The 25,926-nt window shown below is 39.0% G+C and overlaps 2 protein-coding genes across 2 annotated transcripts; one reads left to right on the forward strand and one right to left on the reverse strand.

Moving 5' to 3' along the window:
* Positions 1,218 to 4,689, forward strand: LOC18785582 (probable glycosyltransferase STELLO1). The gene is made up of 3 exons (XM_007220181.2): positions 1,218 to 3,125; positions 3,707 to 3,833; positions 3,912 to 4,689. The coding sequence occupies exons 1-3, from the start codon at positions 1,435 to 1,437 to the stop codon at positions 4,383 to 4,385; spliced, it is 2,292 nt and encodes a 763-aa protein (XP_007220243.2). The 5' UTR covers positions 1,218 to 1,434; the 3' UTR covers positions 4,386 to 4,689.
* On the reverse strand, positions 5,322 to 15,764 carry LOC18786791 (alpha-N-acetylglucosaminidase). Its single transcript, XM_007218861.2, has 19 exons — positions 15,193 to 15,764; positions 14,251 to 14,324; positions 13,281 to 13,492; positions 12,779 to 12,900; positions 12,069 to 12,154; positions 11,850 to 11,944; positions 11,567 to 11,648; positions 11,169 to 11,275; positions 10,120 to 10,150; positions 9,540 to 9,657; positions 9,019 to 9,069; positions 8,801 to 8,910; positions 8,533 to 8,635; positions 8,191 to 8,289; positions 7,770 to 7,880; positions 6,943 to 7,190; positions 6,369 to 6,606; positions 5,929 to 6,007; positions 5,322 to 5,814 (listed from the first exon to the last, which is right to left on the reverse strand). The coding sequence occupies exons 1-19, from the start codon at positions 15,400 to 15,402 to the stop codon at positions 5,579 to 5,581; spliced, it is 2,412 nt and encodes an 803-aa protein (XP_007218923.1). The 5' UTR covers positions 15,403 to 15,764; the 3' UTR covers positions 5,322 to 5,578.

Consider the following 25,926-nt stretch of genomic DNA (forward strand, 5'->3'; position numbering starts at 1 on the left):
ATTTCAATAGTCCTCCACATATTAAATTGGTCCTGCAGTCAAAGTCTGTTAATTTTACCGTTAAATTTAAGGGTGAGATCATCCATATAGAATAAACATTAATAAAAATTTAATTAAATAAACATTTGAAAATTAAAACGAATACTTCCCTGCAATAAACTTCTATTTTTTTTTTCCAAATAACTTTGACAATAAAACCATTAATAAGGATGGAGTTTTAAAAAGAAATGTTGATAAATCTTGTTCATAATGAATGGACATTCCAAATTCTAATTGATTGAAAAAGTTAAAATGATTAAAAAAAGAGATGAAAACCCAATCCATTACCACCATCCCAGTCGCCAATGCCATCACCAACCACCCCACCCCTCTTTCGGCCAACCCCTACCCAAATTATCATCATTCCTCTTCATTCCAAAACCCCACCATGCACTATGACCTCTCTCTCTCTCTCTCTCAGACCAAGTCCACACCACCCTTGCATCACAAAAAAAAAAAAAAAAAAAAAAAAAAGTCTGTTGTAAAAAAATTTGGGGTAAAAAATCTGTTTTATTGATATTTCAATTTCACAGGGGTTGGTTGGTTTTGATAGAAGAATAATATATATTTTCCTTCCATCACACCCACGGCCACTCATGAAGCCCACCCTTCCACATATGGAGCTAGGGTTCTAATTTGAGGGAGCTTCTAACATGTGAACGATTTTATTCTAAATTTAATAGCAAAATTAATAGAATTTGATGGTAGGACCATTTTGATACTAAATAGATAGTTGGAGGACTATTGATATGAAAATTTTAGTTGATGGATCAAAATGAAACTGGAGTAAAAGTTAAGGGACCATTTCAGTCAATAACCATTTTCTTCCAATATTTGTATTTTAGCGTAATTATTGATGTGCCTTTGTGTTTTACTGAAAATATCACTTTATCCTTTACATTTTTAAACTGAGTTAATATGCTCTATGTGCTTTATTTATGTATCCCCATTCCCAAATGCCATCAATTTGATTAGTAAAATCGTTAACTTACTGACGAAATGGGGTAACGAAGGACTCAGCAACCTATTACCCTTCTTGCAAGTCTTGCCTATTCTTCTTTTGAATATTTGATTTCTTGACCGAGAGCGTGAGATTCTCTAAATGGTCGTACCTTGTTGTGTCGGTGGCTTACCCAAAAACGGAAGAAGAAAAAAAAAAAAAAAAAAAAAGAATTCTCAGTGACGAGGAGTGTAGACTGAAGTATATAGTACAAGTGGCAAAGTAGAGAGCACAGAGACAGCTCAGTATTGAATTGAGCTCTCTGAGTTTTTAGAACACACATTGATCAAACTCTTCAATTCAAACCCATCAATCATCACAAACCTAAAGCCGAGGGATTTGAAACCCTTTTCTAGTTTGATTTTGATTTTAAAGCAGAGCAGTTTTGGATCCAAATGTTGGTCCAAGACCGCTCTACCCCAAAACCCTCCAAACCCCAGCAACCCCTTCTCACAGAAAGTCACTTCCCTCAGTCCAAAATCTTCACTTTCCCCAAATGGGTCTCCTTTAATCTGTTCAAGATCACTACCATTTCATTCCTAACCCTCACCATTGCTGCCCTCTTCTTCCTCTACAATGCCAATGACTCTCCCTCAACCTTCCTCTGTTTCAACAAATCCCACCTCAAGATCCCCAAACCCATTGAATTCCCCAAACTTAGCTTCAAGTCAATCAAACCCATTTCAGATAAGTCCTCCAATTACGCTTCTTTCGGATCAGATAGATGGGTTGTGGTCTCTGTTTCGGATTATCCTTCTGATTCACTTCGAAAACTGGTCAAACTCAAGGGATGGCAAGTCCTTGCAATTGGGAATTCAAGGACCCCAGTGGATTGGAGTCTCAAGGGAGTGATATATTTGTCAATGGATGACCAGGCCAAATTGGATTTTCGAATTTTGGACTACCTTCCTTATGATTCTTATGTAAGGAAGACTGTTGGGTACCTTTTCGCTATCCAACACGGTGCGAAAATGATATACGACGCTGATGATCGTGGCGACGTGATTGATGGTGATCTTGGTGAGCACTTTGATCTGAAATTGTCAAATGTGGATGTAATGCAAGAGAAACTTTTGCAGTATAGTAATGAAAATCCGAATAGAACAGTTGTGAATCCATACATTCATTTCGGGCAACGGTCAATTTGGCCTAGGGGATTGCCTTTAGAAAATGTAGGTGAAGTTGGGCATGAGGAGTTCTATAGTGAAGTATTTGGAGGATTGCAGTACATTCAACAGGGTATATCTAATGGCTTACCAGATGTTGATTCAGTTTTTTACTTCACAAGGAGGTCAGGTTCGGAAGCATTTGACATAAGGTTTGATGAGCATGCTCCAAAAGTTGCTTTACCACAAGGTATGATGGTGCCACTGAATTCTTTTAATGCATTGTTTCATTCTAATGCATTTTGGTCTTTGATGCTTCCTGTTTCGGTTAGTACAATGGCTTCTGATGTATTGAGGGGTTATTGGGCACAAAGACTATTGTGGGAGATTGGTGGTTTTGTTGTTGTTTATCCTCCAACTATTTATAGATATGATAAGATTGAGTCATACCCATTTATGGAAGAGAAGGATCTTCACATAAATGTGGGTCGATTAATTAAGTTCTTGGTTACTTGGAGATCTACTAAGATTAATTTATTTGAGAAAATTTTGGAATTGAGTTATTTGATGGCGAAAGAAGGGTTTTGGACTGAGAAGGAGGTGAAGTTCACTGCAGCTTGGCTTCAAGACCTGGTTGCTGTCGGGTATATTCAGCCAAAGCAGAAGGCCATAAAGTTGGATCAGCCGAGAACAGCCATTGGTCTTGCAGACCGGAAGGAATTTATTCCCCAAAAACTACCTTCTGTGCATCTTGGGGTTAAGGAATCAGAGACAGTAAATTATGAGATAGGGAATTTGATTCGCTGGAGGAAGTTTTTTGGCAATGTTGTTTTGATCATGTTTGTCGGTGGGCCAGTGGAGCGGACTGCGTTGGAGTGGAGATTGCTTTATGGCAGGGTATTTAAAAGTGTGGTGATTTTGTCGGACGGTGCTAAAACAGATTTAGCTGTGGAGCAAGCTACTCTGGACCAAGTATATAAGTAAGTTGTTGATAATGTTCGTGGTTTCTTTGTTGTCAATGCCAACTTCCACACATTCGTGGGTTTTTCTTTTGGCAAGACCAGATTGCATTGGTTATTTTCTTTGCGTGTGCGTACGGATATCTGTGTCTTTATTAGATCTGATGATGCTTTTTGGATTTTGGGTTGTCTTCTGCTAAGATTTATCTGATTGGCCCTCCCTGTTGTCTTGTTTCTTCTGGTTTATTCAATTTAATCTGCATCGGAACATCCATTTGATATAGAACTATAGCTTTTTAGTTAGTTTAGGAATCAACATTATACTTGATATCTATTTTTTTTTTTTTTAAACAATATACTTGATAAGAATTGAGGAAAAGAAACCTATTCAAATTCTTAGAATAGTCAGTCTCTTTTTAATCATTGACTTGGAAATGACTCAAAGTCAAAGTTACATCCTATGCACCAACTTATTCAGGTTGTAATTGTAGGCGATCTTGTAATATGGTAAATCGTTAGCAATTTGAACACCGCCTTTACTTTAATTTTCATCATTTTTAATGTGTATTATGCTGTCCTTACAATTCTGAAATGACATGCAGGTATCTTCCCAAAATATTTGACAGGTTTACCAGTGCGGAAGGGTTCTTGTTCCTGCAGGACAATACCATTCTCAACTACTGGAATTTACTGCAAGCAGACAAGACTAAGCTGTGGATCACTGACAAGGTAATGCAAATTCCCAAGTACAACACCCTGTATTTTAGACAAACACCGACTGATTCGTTCATTCCCTATCTCTTCCAGGTTCATCGGTCTTGGACTACAGCCTCAATCTATGGTAAAGACTCCGAATGGTTTTCAAAACAAGCAGACATGGTAAAGAAAGTTGTCAGCACTATGCCAGTTCATTTACAGGTCAGTTACAAGGAGAGTAGCACAAGGGAGCAGGGTCTCAGTATATGCAGCTCTGAGGTGTTCTATATTCCTCGACAATTTGTTGGGGACTTTGTAGATCTTGTAGGACTTGTGGGAAAATTTGAAATCCATAATAAGGTAGCAGTTCCCCTGTTTTTCATGGCAATGGATTTACCTCATAAATATGACTCTGTGCTCAATACAATGATTTATAAGCCAGAGACATCATCCAGCAACTCTTCAAACATTTATTCTGCTCAAGCCCCAGCCATACACCCATGGACCGTTTCCAGTGAGTCAGATTTCATCGAACTTATAAGATTCATGGCAACAGGTGACCCTCTACTAATGGAGCTATTTTGAAGTACAGAAAAGTTAAACTTTGTACCATTCCCATTATATACGAGGCATCCCCAAAGAGATTGGCACTTGAAGGGTAGAAAAATACTTAATACTTTAGTGAACTTGGTTATTTACTTTTCATCTTTATATGTTGTGGAAATTTTGAGGTAAGGGGAAAGGATGTCATGCAGTTTGTTCAGGTAGGTTTCTTCTGCTTTTACTTTTCTATTCTGTACAGAATTTTCTTTCATCTGTATGATTCAGTCATTGTATTTGAGCCGTGGATATATCAAATGAGAAGCATTTATTAGAAGAATCATTCCTCTACTGCTTCATAGTTTTCCGACACCAGCCTTGGAAGTTGATCAAGTAGCGTTTTTATAGTGAAAATTTTCAGTGTCTGTACTCTCCAGTTTATAACACCTGATTGTCTCCTAGAGATTTTGAGATACGTGAAGAGTCATCCCTTATGTAAAGATTCAACAAAACAAAGGTAAGTCCTGAACACTGTTGGAAACGTGAAATAAGCATTTAGGAATTGAGATATGAAGGGGACCAAGTATAGAAAGGGAAACCCATCTCTTGTAATCAATTCATTTTGGGTGATTCTATGAACATCAATGGACATTCTTCGTTATCCGTAAGCAATTCTTGGGTGTCAGCCATAGAATCACCTGTCATTTTCTCATGATCCAATAATTGTTCAATTGTCGAGTTCGGGAGTAAGAATTGCTTTCATTCAGTAAAACTTTATTTACAAAAACATGAGAATGCTTCCTTCCTAGGCAAGCACATAACCCCAAACAGCACTTTTCACATTTCAACCAGCTTTTGGCACTGTAAAATTCACTCTCAAACACAGCCTTAATTGCTAATAGCTAGCTGCTATTATTAAGGTTTTTCTTCCAGATTTTCCAGTGCTGATTGATGTAAGTGGTTTGATATATTTGCCTCAACTTTTGCGAATCAATGCTAGCATTCTTCCTCTAATTTCCACTGTTAATATCGTTACATGGTTGCATAACCTCTATTACATCAATGCTCGAGATAAACAATGACCCTAGTTTATTATTGATGTCTACCAAAAAAGAAGAAGTTCATTACTGATGCAACATGCAAAGGGAAGGGCTCTTCGAGTAAAGAATACATCTGGACGGGTTTGGCTACTTTACAACATAACTCCTTCCCTGTCTCATAATAAAACCCCATTTTTCTCAACTGAAATATTTCTTATACAATGCTCTAGAAATGGCAAGAGCATCTCCTTTTGCTTTCACTGGGTAAAGCTCGGTACCTGCTTGCCAACCGTTTGACAACGATATCCATTCTTTTCTCCATTCCTCCACTTCAAAGTCCTTATTGTCCCTCAAGCTTTTTGACAAATAACTAAAATAGGTTGAAGCTCGTGGTAGATAGTAGCTTCCCAATAGCCCACTCCAGAACTTATTTGCTGGTGACAAGGAAAATTTCTTTGTTACATATGAGAGAGAGAGAGAGAGAGAGGGGAAAAGAAAAATGTGACAAAGTTTCAAGTTACATCATGTGACATTGAAATTAAGAGTACCATAATCATGAAGCTTGCTCTGGTTGGTTTTTGTGTTGTCAAACCACATCGTCACCTGTGTTCTTGCATTCCACTCATACTGAAAAAGAGAAAAAGAATTTTTATCAGTAATTTTTATATTACTTTATGTCTACATGCTTTCCAAATGCGCAACTTGGGCTGAATTCTTGATGTTCAGCAGGGCAATAAAATGTTGACAAACCAAGCAGAAAAGACAAGGTGACCCTTCCCCCTTGGTCATACAGAAGGCATAAGCCTAAAATAGATTTATTCAAAGTGGGAAAAGGAAAATGTGTAGCTTAGCAGACCTCAAAATACTTGAATGTGTTGTTGCACCATGCTGCTAAGTCTAAATTAATTGCAGATGGGGCGATATTACCCTCAAGAAAACTCTCATAACCAAAAAGCAATAGGCCAGAGAGGGGCAAGTTTGTTCTCACCTGCCTCCTTTCCGTAGGATTAGCTGCCAGCTTTTTTGCACTTTCGAGCCAGGTTCCAAGTAAAAAGTTATCATCCGAAGCAAGAAGTACATCAATATCCTTTATGAGTTGAACAAAATTTCGACTATGGAGACTATATGCTTTCACATCCCTCCCCTGGTAAGCTGTCACTGCATCCACATATACTTGGTTCGCTAGCTTGGACAGTACTTGCCGTGTTAAATCAACCAAGTCATATCTGTCGCAGTGCTAAGAATAGTTAGGAATGATCCAATGCTTTATTTATTTTGGAAAAATCCTATCATGAACATGATATGTTAAGTTCCTTTGCCAAAAAGATTAGTTGATAAAGAAATTGTATTTAACAAGCTCTGGAAGGAAAGTGAAAATAAATTGGTTACAATTTAGCATGCACGCTACAAAGTTAAGGAGAACAAAATAAAAACAAATATTTCGACCAGGGAACAAAGGATTCATTCAAAAGAATTAGAGTTATCATGTGATTCATACAGGAAATAAGAGCAGCAGATGGAAAGAAAGCATATCACAACATAACTATTAGGTTTGCCTTTACCTATATGTTAGGCTTCCAGAAAGATCATTACCACCATCGAGGAATAGTCGTAAAGCATTGACCACCTCTTGTGTAGAATACCACAAATGTGCCTGAGGCAAATGAGCGCTGGTTTCTTGGAGTAAAACTCTTCTCTTTCTATCGAGCGCTAAGAGCATTTGCATCTGGTTTTGTTTGGTAATGTTAGATATGGGATTTGACGATGGATCCCAGTCAGGAAATTTGACTATGAAATCTGTGTTATGGTCCTGCGACAAGTTAAAAGTCCATATCATTCATAGTACTTTTGTTCTCGAGCAACAACCATAACCTGAGGGCATCACCCATATGCAACATAAAACTAATATGAAAAAGGAAGAATCTCTATCATCAATCCCAAGTTCAAACACATCAGTCATTTAAAACTTTATATAAAACAGTGAAAGATAACATGGGGACAAAATAGCGTCTATCCAATAACTATACCATAAACCCCCTCTCTCTCGAGCAACAACCTGAGGTAACATAAAACTGATATGAAAAAGGAAGACTCTCTATCATTTAAACACATCAGTATTTAAAACTTTATGTAAAACAGTGAAGGATAACATGGGGACAAAATAGCGTCTCTCCAATAACTAATAAATGGATAAAAGCATGGCTCCCCCGCTCACCCCCCATTCTCAGTCTGTGTGATGCCATAAAAGTATCAGAATACTTGAGATAACCATTCCCAAAGGGCAGCATAATGATGCATCCCCTTCATAGTTTGACCTGTGTTCCAAGATTATGTTCCTAAGGAAATAAAAGTCATATAGGCACGGGATCAATTTTATCGAAAAACTCACAGCAATTCCATCTGTACAATTGTAAATTGTGTGGTGAAGAATTTCCCAAGCTGCCTCAACTTGATGAACTGTTTTACCATAGCGTCTACGGGAATAGGTTTTTAGCCAATCCTGCAAAGACAAAAGAGTTAATTGCATGTGTACAGAAAATAATTTCAGCAATCATCAACCAGCATAAGGCTGTTTACTCATCCTAATTACATCATGCACTTGCAGCATGCTGATTGTAGGTGAACATGAGTTGTTACCGTGTACACCTACGTCTGGGACTCCAGGTTGTAGTTGCAAATAGCCAATGTGAAACTACTTTATTCTAACTAGCATAGAAAAACTAATATTTAGATTTACCCAATTAAAAGAGGAACTAAAAGCATCCAAAACCAATCGATTTATTGCATAGCATTTAAAAACTCATAATTACCTGAACTTGAACCTTTTCACTGCGAAATGCCATTTCAGACGTCAATTCGTAAATAACTGGATTGTGCTCAATTCCTTCCATGCACATGCCAACACCAACCTATTATAATATCGACAAGTTACTTGAGTGTGCCTCAAAATAAGTAATTTTCTATAAGATAAAAATATCAAATATGATTCTCATTCCCCGTCTTATTTTATAAAAATAAAAATAAAACTAAAACATTGGTCAGAGAGTCTTATTTATGGAGTGTGGATAGCAAGATACTGGCACTTTGAACTATAATTTTAAAAGAGAAGTCCTTCACGGTAATAGGACATGTGTACAAGGTATCTGGCATACCATAGTAGAATTTTCACTAGTTCGGGCATCAACTGGACCTGAAGAAACCGCATCCAATATGCCATACATTTCAATGTTTCCACCAAAATTGTGCAAGAGACACCTAATGTACATTAGTATTTGAGCAAGTAAGAAACATTTTGACTACAGGTGTTGAAACATAAAGTAAAAGCGGATGCTAACAAATGAGTTAAGAGAGATGCATCTTGAGGATTAAACATCTCAATCAAGATGTAAATAACAGTTGACAAATTGAAGAGCCAATTACCAAATATAAGGAGTTCCATAAAACTGAGATGATGTTCTCCATATTGGTTTCACATCCGCAAATAGATCGAGAACTATCATTTTTCCAAACGGCACAGAATGTAGAAGAGCCTGCATTGTTCTTAAGTTGTTAAAGAACAATGGGAATAAACAATGGGGATTTTTGCGTGTATATAGTATGATAAAATCTGTATCTTTATTTACAATCTAAATGCCTACTTTCATTTGAGGTGGTTTCCAAAAAGAGGAGTCCGAATAGAAGAGCCAACCCTACAAAATGGCATAACTGTCAACTTTGAATAATTTTATCCATAACTGAGTAAAATTGCTCATATACAAAGTTCACAAACTCAATACACAGCGAACTGAGAATTGTCAAGGTCTGTAACTAATAAATTGGTCATGTTAGAAAAATATATATACATATATATATGCATATATGCGTATGTTAACAAATGGAGATAGTGCAGCTTGCAATTGAATTACAGCTGTGGCGAGTAAATCCTAGAAGGGAATCAAAATTTTCAATAAACACTGTATAGCAAATTGACAGGCAAATTTATCAACATGACGAATACCAGTTGTTGCCAAATTCATACATCATTGAAATCATTCAGGTCTTTTCGTTCAATATAGGATTATTAAGTATTAATTAAGTAATGAGTGGATAAGATAGAAACTATTAAATTCATTTTAAGTAGGCTGGAAGCGGGAGGAGTGGTTTGAAGTTAGGAACATACTTGCATTAACCACACAGCATCCTTATCACCTTTGGACATTGCTTTATACACAGCAGCTCCAAGTGATGAGATATATGCTGGATCATTTGTAGGTGGAGAATTTTCATTGAAAGTATCACTGCATTAAGCATAGTATAATGTACATACTTAGTATGCAAGATTTGAACAAACTAATAATATGCAAGGAAGACTTGCACTTGTTTGGAAAGATAAATGTTAAAGAAGAGCTCTGTTTCAACTGGTTATAAAGATTAAAAAAGAAACAAACGGCCTGCTTAACACAGGACTGAAATTGCAGAACAGTTAGGCAATGTGGTTCAGAAAGCACAAGGGATATGGCCTAGGCTTGAAGCTAGAACTTGCCCCAGAAAAGCAGATGCATTACCCTTTACCATGAAGCTGTGCCCAAAGAGGCATTACTAAGAAACATATAATTCATTGAAAACTACCAACAGCACTAGTTTCTTTAAATGAATAAATACTAAATGCAAAAAGGTAAAGTAGTTTGAGTTGGAAAATGAGATGTTTTAATATAGCATACTCCAAGATAAATAAATAATTAAAAAAAGAGAGAAATTACCAGTTATAGATGTCTGTCACATCCCCATATTCTGTAAAAGATAAATATGAAATGTAAACCGTGAAAAATTATAATTATGACCAGGCATTAATCCGATATACTAAAAGCAATGTGCCTTACTTTCACACAAACATAAAATAAAACAAGAAACTGGAGACATCATGTTTAGGTCACGTCTGTCAAATCCTGCATGGGCAACTATCTATCTATGCACAAATGAACTTTAACATTATAATTTTGATCAAGCATATAAAAAAAAAGTGCTTTATTTGGAGAACTCAAACAAGTTTGAAAGCAACAGTATGTGTCTTATCTGAAAGGTTGATTGGAAATTGTATATTAATAACTCTGAAATTCTAAAAGAAAATCCAAGTTTCTCGAATCCTGGATGCCAATAGAGTGCTAAAATTAGAAATGGCAAGATGTGAGTTTTTGTGCTTTTTGGAAGTTGAACAGTTTGCCTTTTAGTGACGATCTACTGAGTCACCAGAGATGCACAAGTTGAAAAGAAAAGAAAATACAAGGATACACCTGCCCTCCCTTTTTGTTAAGCTAAATACATAAGATTAAGTTTTTGTTTTCCAGTGTGATAGCTGGGCTGGGGCGAAAAGGCAATAATGCCCCTGCACGCACGCAGCAAACTTATGGAAATAACTAATTGGATTTGATTGCTGACGACTTCAAGTGCGATGATGAAATTGAGAAAATTGAAATCGTGGTGACCAAAATTGTTTTCGGGCCTAAACCTAGTGACCAAAAATGTTTTTTACCCTAAATTCCGCATGTATACACACTTACACTAACAAGTTTACATAATGTCCATATGTAAGCTGAACATGCATGAACAAGGTTATGTGGAGATCAGATACATGTGTTTTTGCCAATTTTAGTAAACATTTTGACATAGTTCTTTCCTGCTATGAGCAGTCCTGCATAACAAGTTAAATATTTAAAAGATGCTACAGAAAACGATACAATCTTGGTTGATAATCTAATGGTTAAAAACTGTAGCAATTTTTTAATTTATAGCTAATGGACATGAAGCACACCTTCAACTTGTCGCCTAATAAAAGCCGTCCCAATTTCAACAAATAAAGTATCAGAAGGATCAAGAAGGTATGTACAGCACCAACGAGGATCACCGTTAACAGTGTTCCTAATCATAACAAAAAAAGTGGAAAACCTCAACAGAAACATATAGCATATCTTCTTCCAAAATATAGTACATCAAGAAAGGGAAGTTTTTCCAACTTCAAACATGGAAGTCAAAATGAGGGTTTTGTATGAAATGCAGATCCTGATGTTAGTTGTTCCAACCATGTCATGTGATGTGATTCGAAGTAATTGTAGGAATTCAGAGAACTTCAAGTCACACAAAGCTATGCAATTTGGGGCCTATATAAAGTGACATCATGATAGCACTTGTGTAAAGTAAAACATCGCATACCAGTCTCCAAGTCTGGTTATATTTGCTGAAGGATATATCTTCTTCAAAGCTGCTGGAACATTTCCAGAGAAAGATGGTAACACTGGAGCAAAGAAGAGATTACACATGAGCAGCCATATTATCTAAATGACTTTGTGGTCTGTGTGTACATAGACCTCTTTAAACACAATACTTGTTTAAAAGAGACATGTAAAATAGTGTGTCACTGGTGTTGAGAGCATCAATTGAAAAAAAATTATCTTTGAGGGTAATTTCCTATTTTCCCATAGAGAACTTTCATCACCTGGAGTCATGCCTAGCTCTAGCATCCTAGTTAGTATCTGTTTCTGCAAAACCAATTGTTGATCTAACCAATTCTGTGATAAAGGCCCGCCCCACCTGTGATAAGAATACTGTCAGCTTCTTTTAACCAAGAACACACAATGAGGTGCACAAGCAACATCCACACGATGAGTAATAGAATCTTATATATATGACAGATTTTAATATCAGCCCCACTTACGCATGTAAATTTCCCATGCGAGCCCATGCAAGGAAGGCAGGTCCACCAAAGAAATCATTCAAATCTTCCTTACTAATATTGAAATCCTACAACAAGAATATTCTAGTCAAAGGTATTTAAGCCTAATGACAAGAATGATGAGCCGACAAAATTGTGTTTATGTACTTGGAAAGCATATGTGCATTGTTTAGACAAGGCAAAAACTTTAACAGAAGATAAAATTAATTCTGAGATCACACAAATATCATCTGCCACTATAGAACATCTGTCATTATAGAGTTAGAAAACTCTGTTTCAGCTACAGAAGCATCTGTCAGATAGGAAATTATATTATAAACATCCAAGGGCTTATACAAGGCTATGTTCAGAAACTTAGAACCAGAAATGCTTATTAGTTTTGGGAGTTCACTTCTGTTTTGTATTCTAGCTGTGTTGCAAAAACATTATGAGCACAGAACAAAACGAACATATGTGCAATACATTGTAGCTTAACAGACAAACATAAGCTTTCGTGTCTCTTGGGTTGAATATTCAAGGTTTTACGTTACATTTTTTTTTATAAATAGAAGCCATGTGCTAATTAAGAAACTCGTGTTCCCATAATCAAGTTATAAAACTTGTTAAAAGTTGCAACATGATGCAAGATATAAAATGTAGAGGCCTAGAATATGATGAACGCCTTTATATATGTAAGATCAATTATCATTTACCATGAAAACTTTCTGCCAAATTGATTCTTGCCCTGTGAATGCTAAAGGCAGGTTAATCCCCTGAAGAGCCATCCAGTCTATTTCTTTCTGCCATCTTTCCCAATCCCACCAAACAAAGGAATCTGCAAAAATTTGCAATATCACATAAGGTAATTGATTTTCCAATGCCAAGAACATATCACCTATTTTAGAGTATTAAATTTGAAGTCAATTTTTAATGCAAATTAAGTAGACTTTCTTAGTTTCTTAATTCACTTTTCATCACTTTTTTGTTTTGTTTTTTTTGGTTTTATTCTCAAACTCAGTGAGGCTTGAGCCATGAAAACAACCTCTCTGGAAACAAGGGTATGGCTGCGTATGTCTTGCCTGCCTAGACTCTGCATTAGCAGGAGCCTCGTGCATCAGCTGCCTTTTTTTACTCTAAAGGACCCAAAACCACAGTACAACAATATATAGACAATCTGATTGAAGTGAAAAAAAGATACAAAGAGTCATTACTCACAGCTGGATGTGACAACGTTTTGGTAATAGTTCCATGGGATTGGTCGTTGAATTTTCAATCCCTCATCTCTTACACGAGGCAGTGATCCTGGTTTCGGTATGGAAACTACCTGAACACCGCCAGTCTTGTCCCAAGAAACATGAGCACCACACCAATACTTCAAATACCAATGAAGTCCAGATGCAATTTCAACTGCTGTGGTCCCTTTAATCCTAGAAGCGAACCAAACATTTCATAAAAGTTACAATTTATGATAGAATCACGTTCTCTTTTTTTATCTTTCTGTTCTCTTTTATCTTGCTTGATATCTTAAAGTCTTTGAGTTTTAGGCTATCTAGCTCTTGAAATCAATTTATCCTTGTACACTTAATAGGAGATAAACAATAGATTCATATTGTCAATGCAACCAATTTAAAATATGACAGCTAAGGAACCAGTGAAAAATGAAAATGTTTAGTCACAAAGTGTTAATCCCATTTGTAATTGGCTCTGATGTATTCTTATGGAATAGGAAGTAACGGTTGATGAAATTTTAATTTCATAAGAAATTTAAAATAGATAAGATCAAATCAAATTTCAAGCAACGCTGAATCAATATTGAACAAGTTCAGAACAATGTTGAGAGCCAAGTATAACCTGTCCACAATACCTCCTTGCTATGAATTCAAAGAAAGGAATGACAAGAGCTACATTGTTAAACTTTTCCAAGTTCAAAAGTTTTGTTGGTTACAAGTTTTACAACAAATTGAAGACAAAACATAAGCCTAAAATTCATATGCAAGCACATCAGTATAAACCAGAAATTTTTAAGATAAAAAATGGGCAAATACTAAGCATATTATTTGTAAAGGAAAATTTAAAGAAACATTATAGAAAATGCATTGTAGGTAATACTTTTCTAAAAGTTTATTTTAAAACTGAAAAAGAAGAAAAAAGTTACTATATTTGGCAAGACTAATATTCAACATACTGTATCTCAGGACCCTGTCTGCTTGACAGGTTGTTATTGTTTAACAAAAAGCAACTCTGTCCACCACAAGCCTCCTGATATACAAATTTCAAACAGTCAGAATGTTTATTAGATCAAACATTTTACTGAAGTCAACGATGAATAAAAGGAATGAAGACCAAAAAAGAAATAATTAAAAATATATATATATATATATATATGCAAGACTGCATTTCCAAGCAGAAGTTGCGGGCAATCAAGCATCAGAACATAAAGCAGTCTAAAGGAGGGCAAGTAGCTATATAGAAGTAAACAACCTCAAACACGTATAAATGATGAAATTATTATATCTACAGTAGTCATTTCAACCATGAATGATGAAAACTCTAGTTTATAATTTCATATTTTTCTATCTTTTCTCAACAAGCAAAGATATAGTACCGCCATATAGAGATGGATCATAAACTGAACAATGCATACACTGATACACATACTAACTTTTTGAAGACTATGTTTAGCCCCCTTTAACGAAACATCTAAAGTTAAACGTTCTACTTCTTGTTTTCGTTTGCTGCCTTTTCTCAGCAACCAAACAGAGTATCACAAGGAAAGGCCAGAGAAATGGGAAATGTGATCAAGGAACATCCAACCAGTCTAGAATATTTGAAAAGAAACTGGATAAGCAAACAGAAAATATAGATAAAACGTCATAATTGAAGAAAATCCAGTCGGAAAGAAGCAGTAATTAAGCAGAAAATGAAGTACAGACCAAATTTGATCAAAAATTAAAACACAAAATATATGACTTACCTTGGTGACAATCTTGAATATAAAGCTGGTAATGTAAATTATAGAAATGCCCAATTGAAATGAAGCAGTTATAAAACAGAACAGAAAGTCAAAACCAGAATCCAATGTTAAACGATTGAAAAATAAATAAATAAAAGAGAAAAAGGATGGTACTTTGCTGAAAATCTTGAAGTCGAAACTGTCTACATGGGTAGGAAGCAATCTTTTGAGAACAGCTTTAGCTGCAGCTTCTTGAACTGAAGCAGGCGACCGTTTGGAGTCGAGACGACGCAGCAAAGCCTCAACTGCTTCTGGTTCTGATAGAGCTACTATTGGTACAAGTACAAGAATCAAAATCAGCAACTGGGTTTTGAAATTGGGCATGGTTTGGTTGCTCTGGTTGTGCTTCAGAGGATAGAGTGGGTGATCAACGGCTCAATTTTGTAAAATTTCATTTTGGTTGCTAAAACCAGAGTAATTTATTGATGTCCATGAATTTACTGCCTAAAATCTACATTCACTCTTCAGAATCAACTCTACTGATTACATAAGATTTCTTTTAGTCAATATTTTATGCTTCAGCTAACATGGATCATCGTTTATTACAAGGCTCCTTTTGTTTTTTCTTTGTTTCCACATGGAGGTTTCATGCTGACAGTACCACATAACTTTTTTCAGTGTGTAATTTCTCCTTTCTTTTTTTTCTTCCGTCCATTTTTTAAAGAAATTTTTAGTGTGATGGTTATGTAGTTTTATTAGGGTTGATAGATATAACATGATATAATATGAGTGAAATGGTAACATAACGTGATAATGTGACTGTCACACTCAAAGATCGCTCACTTTTTTTTTCACATTTTCTCATTAAAAACTTTAATTCTTTTTCGATTTAAAGTGACATTAGAGATTTTGAAGAGTATTCTTTTGGAATTTTATATCTTCTATAATTATATTCACACCCTTCTAATGGTAGCTGTGAGAATTAAATTAAACCTGAATCCTAGGTCAAATAATTAGGCCAATCAATTTGGGAATTATTTGACCTAATTAGGAGTTACCTAACCTAATTGGGAATTACCTAATCAAATTGGGGGTTGCTTGATCCTCGCCTTAATTAGAGATTCGGTTAAATCCCTAATCCCTAAATACACCAACTACACCAACCCCACCAACCTCTCCAAGGCCACTATAAATACTTGGTTATGCACAAGGATGAAGGACGTCAGAACTATTGCTAAAACCTCTGTAGAGATCTTCCCTCAGAGAGCTTAGCTACCTCCTCTTTCTCTCTCTCTTTCTCTCTTTTACATAAGGCTCCGGCCGCCCGGTTATATTATAAACATATCTTTGTACCATATTAGCTATTGCTTCCTATATGATTCAATTGAACTATTTTAGGCATCGGAGGGCCTTTGGCCAACACCCCCTGGTGTGGTCCCCGTATTTGTTCTATTTTGCAGGGAGAAAGAGGCGGCAAAGAAGAAAGGGGAAATTTGCTCCCACAAATTGGTGCTTTCATTGAGAGCATGAGTTATACTCAACGCGTGCTCAAGGAATCTGTTCCTCCTATTTTCTAATCCACTGAAGCCTTCCAAACAACCATGGTTGGAAGCAAGAAGACGAGAGGCAAAACTGTCGTGATGGCTAGATCCGCAACGGCCCAAAGCCATTCCACCCACGATCCCGCTATCGACATGGTGGCACCACCACCTCTCACCACCGTGCCACCTACCGGACCTCCAGCTGAGACCACCGCACCGGCCACCGCCGCCGAATATGGTGGAACCTCCCATCAAGGCGGGCTCGTTACCACCGCCGACTTAGGCCCGGTCCTGGAGCAACTTCAAGCATTCCCTTCATTGCTTCCACACTCCACACACTTCTCTCCTCCCGATCCACGAAGTCAAGCAGACCTTAGTCTGAGAGTTGGCCAGCTAGCTCAGAGAATGGACGACCAAAGCAGTCTGATGAGGCAACTCCTCAACCAAATAAGCTTGGTTCAAAACCTTGGCCTTGGACAAGCGGGCGAAGAGAGAAGGATGGACGAACGCGATGGTAGGCAGCACGACGGGTACCAAGCAGGTCGAGCAGGAGTAAGCAAACAAGGTGAGGGACAACAACGTGATCGGCCTGCCGACATGTTGCAAGCATCCGCGAGCCACACTCAGAGCAGACGAAGTCACCCATCTAGGTTGAGCCTAAGGAACGACATGCGCGAGAGGCTAGGCCCACGACCTGACATCCATGCCCGCCTGGGCCCACAGGGAAATGTACATCAAAGGCTGGGTCCCTAGGGAGGTCAGCCAAACAACCATCGCAACGAGGATCGTGAAGAAATACGCTCAGCTATCCGCTCGCAGAGGAGCATTCACGAAAAGCAAGGCCCCCAGGGAAGACAACTGGATAACCCTCACAATGAGGATCATGAAGAAAGGCGCTCCGCTGCTCACCCACGAAGAATCGACTCTCACCAACAAGCTACAGAGAATCCTTCACAAGCACAGTTCACCAACGCGCCACCTTGGCAGTGCAGGCGAGAAGGTCGACCCTCGGAGGACAATGAGGAAGTCAGTCAATATCATGAAGGTCGCCAACGTAGCCGACTAGCAACGTTTGTAGAAGACATCGAGAAGCTCGTGAATAACCGACTTCGATACTTGAAGATCGGAGGAAACTTTGAGGATTCACTACGTAAGGAGATGGACCAGGTGAACTCTATGCCTTTAACCCTCGATATCGAGCAGGCTGCTCACCCGAAGAGATTCATAACGCCTTCATTCATGCATTTCAAAGGGGATTCCGATCCCGATAGCCATCTAAAGCACTTCAAAAGTATCATGATCTTCTACAAGGCTAACCACACGCTGATGTGCAAGGTGTTTGCAATGACCTTGCAAGGAGCAGCCCAAGACTGGTTCCATACCTTGCCATCTGGGTCGATCAGCAGCTTCAAGGAGCTAGCTTACGTCTTCATCAAAGAATACACTTCTTACCGGACGATCAAGAAGAACCCTGACCACCTGTTCAACCTGCAAAAGAAGGACGATGAATCCCTCCGAGATTACATCAAGAGGTTCAAAGCAGAAAGGGCAAACATCATTGGATGTGACGATAGAATTGCATCATCGGCCTTCAAGAGGGGCTTGCCAATTGAGTGTGAGTTGTATCGCGAGCTGACCATCTCTCCCTGCCAAACACTAGTAGAAGTCTTCGCGACAGCAGAGCGCTATGCACTTTGGGATGATGACCAAACCACCGCAAAGAAAGCTGCCAAGCAAGCCGATCAACCGGTTGAGCCGGTAAGCCAAAGAAACGACATGATAAAAGACAAGGATGGGGGCAAGTGCGAATTACAGCCTCAGGGAGGTGCTCCAACAACTGAGACCTACACCAAGTTCACTATTCCGATACAGCAGATCCTAGCCAAAGTAAAGAACATGCCTTGGTTAAAGAAACCATCGCCTTTGAAGGGAAACCCGGCTAAGAAGGATACTAGTAGATACTGCAAATTCCAAGAAGGGCATAGTCATTACACAAATGACTGATTCGCTTAGAAAAAGTACCTCGAAGAACTGGTCAGAAACGGCCACTGCACGGAATTCATCGCAAGAGGGGCTATCCAGCAAATCAAAGATCGTGACGCGGCTGCCAACGAACCTCTACGAAAAAAGTCATACGGATCAACACGATATTAGCCGACTTTAAGAGCCCGAGCTTACCACCGAGCAGCATAAGAGAAAGATCATGCAAGCAACAAGCGAAGGTCTCCCAAGCTGTCACCTGCTACCCAGTCATGGAAGACGATCCTGACATCATCTTTTAAGGGAAGGAAGTTCCAAGACAACGGAATGCCCATCACCTCCGAAGGTACTATCCACGAAGCTCCTCGCCTATCAGCTCAGTTCAGCTCCAAGCAGGCGGCCAGGCCTCCCTCACCTCAATTGAAGACAAGTTACTTTTGATGTTATCTTTGCAACTCATCTCTTTTGTTCAATAAAGCAATGTAGTCACGTAGACATCAATACATGTTCAAGCTATTCTTTCCAATGGAGTGTTCACAAATGCAATCGACACGTCTCTGGACGTAGGCCAAATGGGTCACACTCATCGACATGTCTACGGACGTAGACCAAACGGGCCACACACATCGACACGTCTCCGGACGTAGGCCAAACGGGCCCCTCTCATCGACACATCTCCGGACGTAGGCTAAAAGGGCCACACACATCGACACGTCTTCGGACGTAGGCCAAACGGGCCACTCTCATCGACACGTCTCCAGACGTAGGCCAAACGAGCCACTCTCATCGACACGTCTCCGGACGTAGGCCAAACGGGCCCCTCTCATCAACACGTCTCTAGACGTAGGCTAAACGGGCCACACACATTGACACGTCTCCGGACGTAGGCCAAACGGGGCACTCTCATCGACACATCTTCGGACGTAGGCCAAACGGGCCACACTCATCGACACGTCTCCGGATGTAGGCCAAAGAGGTCACTCTCATCGACACGTCTCTGGACGTAGGCCAAACAGGTCACTCTTATCGACACGTCTCCGGAGGTGGGCCAAACGGGTCACAGTCATCGACATGTCTCCAAACGTAGGCCAAACGGACCACTCTCGTCGACACATTTTCAGAAGTAGACCAAATGGGTCATACTGATCGACACGTCACCGGACGTAAGCCGGACATGCCACAAGCCATAAACGCTCAAGCAATTCACAAGACACTATCACTATGCGAATTGAAGTTAGAAAAAGCAACTGAAATTTCCATAGCAAAGTGACCAACCGGCTAAGTTCAACAAAAAGAATTATTTTAAACAAGAAAGCGGACTACAAAAGCTGGAAAGAAATAAAGAAGTCTTCATCTACTCTGAGACGTCGATAGGAAACCCATGATATACAGCCTCTTCAGCATCTGCCTGATCAGCCACGCCTTCAGCAGCTCTACCTGCCTGCTCCGCAACATCTGCTGTCATCTCATTGGCTACGTCCTCCTCTGCTCCATCCTTTTCAGCTATCGCCTCCTCGGTCCTTCCATATTCACCACATTAACCTGCTCACTTTTCACAAGGAACAAGTTCGAGCAGAGCGCCTCAATGTCATCATCTTCAATTGCATAGAAGGAAGCAATCCCATTTGTGCAGTGCAAGTAGCCCAACTTGTACGCATCTATGGTGGCTTCAAACTTGAATCTCTCTGCAGACTTGTGGTGAGCGCGAAGTCTAGCCAGAAGCTTGTCATAGATAAGCGAGATATCAGCCTTCTTGCGCTCGAGACGAAAGAAGGCATCTTTTCGATTAGCCAAGTCAGCAGCAGAAGAGCTAACCTCATAATTCTTTTCGATAAGGGAGCTTTTTAGCTTCAATATCATCGCCCTCAAATCAGACGTCTTCTTCTCATAACAGGCCTGCTTGGCAAAAAGCTTACTGGCCAGTTCAGCCTTCTTCTTCTCCAGCTCGCTGAGCTGAGCAGAAAAGGGGGCAACAACAGATGAATTCTGGATATTCTCAACAGCAAAAACCAATCCTTTTTGAAGCAGATGAAATGTCGCTTCCCTTTGTTTTTCCAAGGAAATACTCAAGAAGGTGCCAAGATCACTGGCCTAACGGATGTGATAGACCAACTCAGCACAGGAGGATTGGTTTGATAGAAAGTTCGTCTTGAGCATGTCAAACACGCATGCATCCCTAGCAGGGCTGGACTTGTTCACTTTGGGATCAACCGCCGATATTGAAGATCCCTTCGCACAGGCAGATGACTCTCTCGTCTTCTTAGCCTCCGCCAACCTCACCTCCAAAAGAGTAGTGTGAAGTTGATTCAGCAATTGGATTATGAGCAAACTTCCCACTTCGATCTTCATCCTTTGACTGATGTAAATGACTCGAACTTCAAAAAGGAATATTTGCATCTCTTTGACGCTCGGCAGAACGAGATCAGGCACGAGCTGTTCCAAGAAGCAGATCATGGTTTTCAAGCTTGTCAGCATGAGGCTTGAGTAGAACACCCCTAACACCGCGCATACCACCAACCATCCTGCTATCTACACCAACGAGATGTTTGATCTTGGCAGATGACGATGAAACCGCTCTTACTTGAGTCTTCTTAGCAGAAGGGATCCTTGGCTTCTTCCTCAACGGGGACACATCTTTCGCCAGCGAAGTCGCAGCTTCATTTTTTGAAGACTTGACATCAGCCTTTCCTTTTGAAGGAAAGTCATGTAGAACACTCCTCCTGCCCAGCCAGCAGGTTATCCAAGTCTGAACCATTATGCTTTCATCTCTCAAACATCCTGAGCATGGGGCAGACCACCAACTTCCTCCCGATACCTGCTCAGCTAACGTGGCCTGCAATGTGCGAGGCCCAGCATGCTCTAGCTCAGACTTGCGATGATAGACAGAGCTGGTCCATCTGCGCGTACCTGCTCCACCACAGCTGCCGCCCACTGCCAACCATTGCATGTCACGATAACAACTAGCCGGACTTCCCCCAGCTGGCCTTCACAGCAAAAAAGAAGAAAAGACAAAGAAAAAAGAAATATACATGCTCAACTTACCTTATGATGCACGGCGACTCCTCTCTTCGACAAGCAGTACAAATTCTCCAAGATCTCTCTGAAGCTAGAAAGTAGAGAAATTAAGTTTGCGATGTGAAGAAGAGTGAAGAAAAGCCATGCATTTACACAGGTTGGGCATCCTAGGTCAAGAAGGAATCACGAGCCCGTTCCTACTAGGAACCTAACTCCAAGAACAGTCAAAAGCTCACTCTATTTGGGAACCCAATCTACAAAAAGAGCCCAAGTCACAGAAGGAAGCCCAATTACAGCTGGACAGCCCAATAGTTGATTCACATCTCCTACATGCCACCACGCGCCATGCAGAAGCTGGAGGGGCATTTGTGGGAACTAAATTAAACTTGAACCCTAGGTTAAATAATTAGGCCAATCGATTTGGGAATTATTTGACCTAATTAGGAGTTACCTAACCTAATTGCGAGTTACCTAACCTAATTGGGAATTACCTAATCAAATTGGCGGTTACTTGATCCTCGCCTTAATTAGGGATTCGGTTAAATCCATAATCCCTAAATACACCAACCACACCAACCTCACCAACTACACCAACCCCACTAACCTCTCCAAGACCACTATAAATACTTGGTTATGCACAAGGATGAAAGACGTCAGAACTACTGCTAAAACCTCTGTAGAGATCTTCCCTCACAGAGCTTAGCTACCTCCCCTCTCTCTCTCTCTCTCTCTCTCTCTCTCTTTCTTTCTCTCTTTTACATAAGGCTCCGGCCGCCCGATTATATTATAAACATATCTCTGTACCCTATTAGCTATTGTTTCCTATACGATTCAATTGAACTAATTTAGGCATCGGAGGGCCTTTGGCCAACACCCCCCGGGTGTGGTCCCCGTATTTGTTCTATTTTGCAGGGAGAAAGAGGCGGCAAAGAAGAAAAGGGAATCTTTCGAACCGAATATTCTCGTGGGGAAATTTGCTCCCACATTAGTGTTGACCTCAAAAACTAATCGCCCCATTGGGTTATTGCCATGTCATCAGTCAAACAATATGGGGTATAATATTTTCATTCTCTAAAAGAAATATTTATAATACAAGTGTGTAAACCCTAATAGGGTTATATAAGAAAACAAATAAACTCCTAATTACACAAGATTTGTATAAAGGAAAAAGAAATAAAATCATAATAGAATTGGAAATAAATCTCCTAATAGAATTAGAATCTCGCAAACACTCCCCGTCAAGTTGGAGCAAAGATGTTAAGCAGCCCAACTTTTCAAATGAGTTGAGAAAGATAGTAGTAGACACAGCTTTTGTAAGAATATATGATAGCTGATACTCGGATGGTATGAACGAAAAAGAAATAATCTTAGCATCCAACTTCTCTTTAATAAAATGCCGATCAACCTACACATGCTTTGTACGATCATGTTGCACAGGGTTATGAGCAATTGCAATTGCAGCTTTATTATCACAATACAAGTCCATGGGTTTCTAGGCCAAGATCTCCCAACAATCTCCTTAACCATAGTGACTCACACACACCTTGAGCCATCCCACGAAACTCGGCTTCGACACTAGACCGAGACACCACTTTTTGCTTTTTACTCCTCTAAGTAACAAGATTACCACCAACAAAATGTGAAATACCCTGACATAGAACCTATATCAGTGACTGAACCAGCCCTATCGACATTTGTATACTCTTTCACATCTGTATGACCATGCTTGAAAAACATTAACCCCTTGCTAGGAATTACTTTCAAATACCTCAAAATATGCATCACAGCACCCATATGATCTTCAATAGGAGAATGCATAAACTGACTCACTACACTCACTACATATGCAATATCAGGACGTGTATGAGCTAAATAAATCAATTTCCCCATAAGTCGATAATGCTCTTTATCAGTAGGGACTTGATCAGGATATAACCCCAACTTATGATTTTGTTCACTAGATGTATCAATTGGTTTGCAATCCAACATTCCAGTCTTTGCAAATAAATCCAAAACATACTTCCTTTGGGACATAAAGATACCATGCTTGGATCTGGCAACTTCAATCCCAAGAAAGTACTTCAAGTCACCCAATGACTTCATCTCAAACTCGGAAGCCAGGTATTTCTGAAGATTTTGTATTTCTGCTTGATCATCTCCAGTCACAATCATATCATCAATATAAATAATTAAATCTGTCAATTTACCTTTATGACGCTTTATAAACAAAGTATAGTCCAAGTTACTCTGTACGTACCTAAATTTCTTCATAAATGCAACAAACCTACCAAACCATGCTCTTGGAGACTGCTTTAATCCATATAAAGATTTTCGCAACTTACATACAACACCCTCCTTGCAGGTCACATAAAAACCAGGAGGAAGATCCATGTATATTTCTTCATTGAGGTCACCATATAGGAACACATTTTTGACATCAAACTGCAACAAGGGCCAGTCACGATTAGCAGCTAGGGACAAGAGTACACGCATAGTATTGAGCTTTGCTATGGGAGCAAAGGTCTCTAAGTAATCAACTCCATAGGTTTGAGTATAACCATTTGCTACCAATCTAGCCTTGTAAAGGTCAATGGAACTGTCAGCTTTATGCTTTAAAGTAAACATTCATTTGCACCCAGCAACTTTCTTCCCTCCTGGTAAAAGGACTAAATCCCAAGCTTCATTCTTGTTCAAAGCGTTCATAGTCATATGCTTGTAATTGAGCATTGACAATCCGTAAAGACTGGCATACACTATATCTACTCAACATGGAAGATGACTGGTCTCAAGTAATTTGTGCAGAGACACTAAGATGAGTGTATGAGTGTTCGCTAGAGAGTGAACATGATCAACTGAGAGATCTTGTATGGAAGTTTTACTTACATGTCAAATAAGATCTCTATAGTTGCAATAACGTAAGTTAGTCTTTAACCCAATGCACCAAGATTGTCTTGTGGAAGCATTGTGGACCTTAGATCATACTGAATAGTTGAGTTCTCTCGAGGACATGACTCTATGGTATGGTTGGAGTTCATGATTAATCCATGGAGGTAAGTGCATGTAGAATGAAGGATCTCCACCTTCAATAAAGAGGGAGAATGCTCTAGCGATATGATTTGGAAGTCTTTGACCAAATCATTAAGTATGATCGATAGTAGAGATTTCGATCATGCTCTTATGAATCATATAAGGATAAAAGTTCACATTAGAGCCCGAATTTCGAAATTACTGTGAATGACCTCCAAGGCAACTCTAAACCTTATTGCCCACATACAAGTGTGGGAAAGAAATACCACTGGAGAAATAAGCATAGAAAGAAACTCGAAGTCATACAACAACCAACCAAGCCAAATTTGTGCATCTTTACCATGGTCATGAAAGTGAAACCTTCCAATCAAACGAGAAGGGAGGGACGGTTACATTTATTTATTTTATCATAACCTATTAATTATTTTCATCTATCTCATTTGTGCCTTTTACAATCTCTTTTAGTTGATTGCATAAAATCTTCCTAGAATACTTTTATTATCACTTTTGAATTATCCTTTCAAATTACATCCCCATTTAAGTTTCTTCATTGGAAGAAAAAAAATCTGATATAGGATTCTTATTTAATGTCCCCTATTCAATAATGACTTTATTAATTCATCTTGGGCCAAGCTGAGTGATCCTCAATCCTTAGTAGAACTTGGGATTTTATATTTCAAATCGGGTCTTGACTAATCATGAAACCCTGAATCAATAAGGCATGCAAAATCTGGCTCCAAACAGTTACATAATAAAAGTTTTTCTGATTAAGTAATCAAGACAAGTTTAATGCAATGTAATCATGAAATGGTTTGTATATCCAACGAAAATTTCCTAAAGTGATTGAGGTCAAGTCCTTCTTAGGTTCAAAATGAAGTGCCACATTTGAGAGAACTGAGTGTTTATGTATAAGAATGACAACATATGATCAAATTATGTGTACAATCATAGCCAGGGATGGATCCACATAGAAGCAACATGAGTCAATTGCAAGCCTGAAATCCACTGCGGAAGGCCAAGAAGTTGACCCCTGCAAATTGCCCAGAACTTGCTTGATGAAATGGCCCAAAGAAGGCACAACACAGCAGCGAGGCGCGCGTAGCACCCAACGCTTTTTTCGTGCAACTTAAGTTTTTATTTTTTTTATTTTAAAATAAAAAAAATTTATTTATTTTTTTATAACCTGGCCAAAATGAAAAAAAAAAAAAAAAACACAAACAAACAGAGGCAGCAATTGCTACCCCGATAAAAGTAATTTGGGGATGGGTTTTTTTAAACACAATTCTCTCATTCAAACCCTAAATCCTCAACCCCAACCCCAACCCCTAATTCTACCCAACCATCA

The sequence above is a fragment of the Prunus persica genome, chromosome G2, assembly GCF_000346465.2.
Source record: "Prunus persica cultivar Lovell chromosome G2, Prunus_persica_NCBIv2, whole genome shotgun sequence".
Taxonomy (NCBI): Eukaryota; Viridiplantae; Streptophyta; class Magnoliopsida; order Rosales; family Rosaceae; genus Prunus; species Prunus persica.

Coding starts and splice junctions, on each gene's coding strand:
- LOC18786791 (XM_007218861.2), bottom strand. CDS start 15,402: ATGCCCAATTTCAAAACCCAGTTGCTGATTTTGATTCTTGTACTTGTA. Junction 11,276..11,566: donor ATAACCAGACTTGGAGACTG/GTATGCGATGTT, acceptor TGTTATGATTAG/GAACACTGTTAACGGTGATC. Junction 8,290..8,532: donor CTAGTGAAAATTCTACTATG/GTATGCCAGATA, acceptor ATATTATAATAG/GTTGGTGTTGGCATGTGCAT.
- LOC18785582 (XM_007220181.2), top strand. CDS start 1,435: ATGTTGGTCCAAGACCGCTCTACCCCAAAACCCTCCAAACCCCAGCAA. Junction 3,126..3,706: donor ACTCTGGACCAAGTATATAA/GTAAGTTGTTGA, acceptor AATGACATGCAG/GTATCTTCCCAAAATATTTG. Junction 3,834..3,911: donor AGCTGTGGATCACTGACAAG/GTAATGCAAATT, acceptor TATCTCTTCCAG/GTTCATCGGTCTTGGACTAC.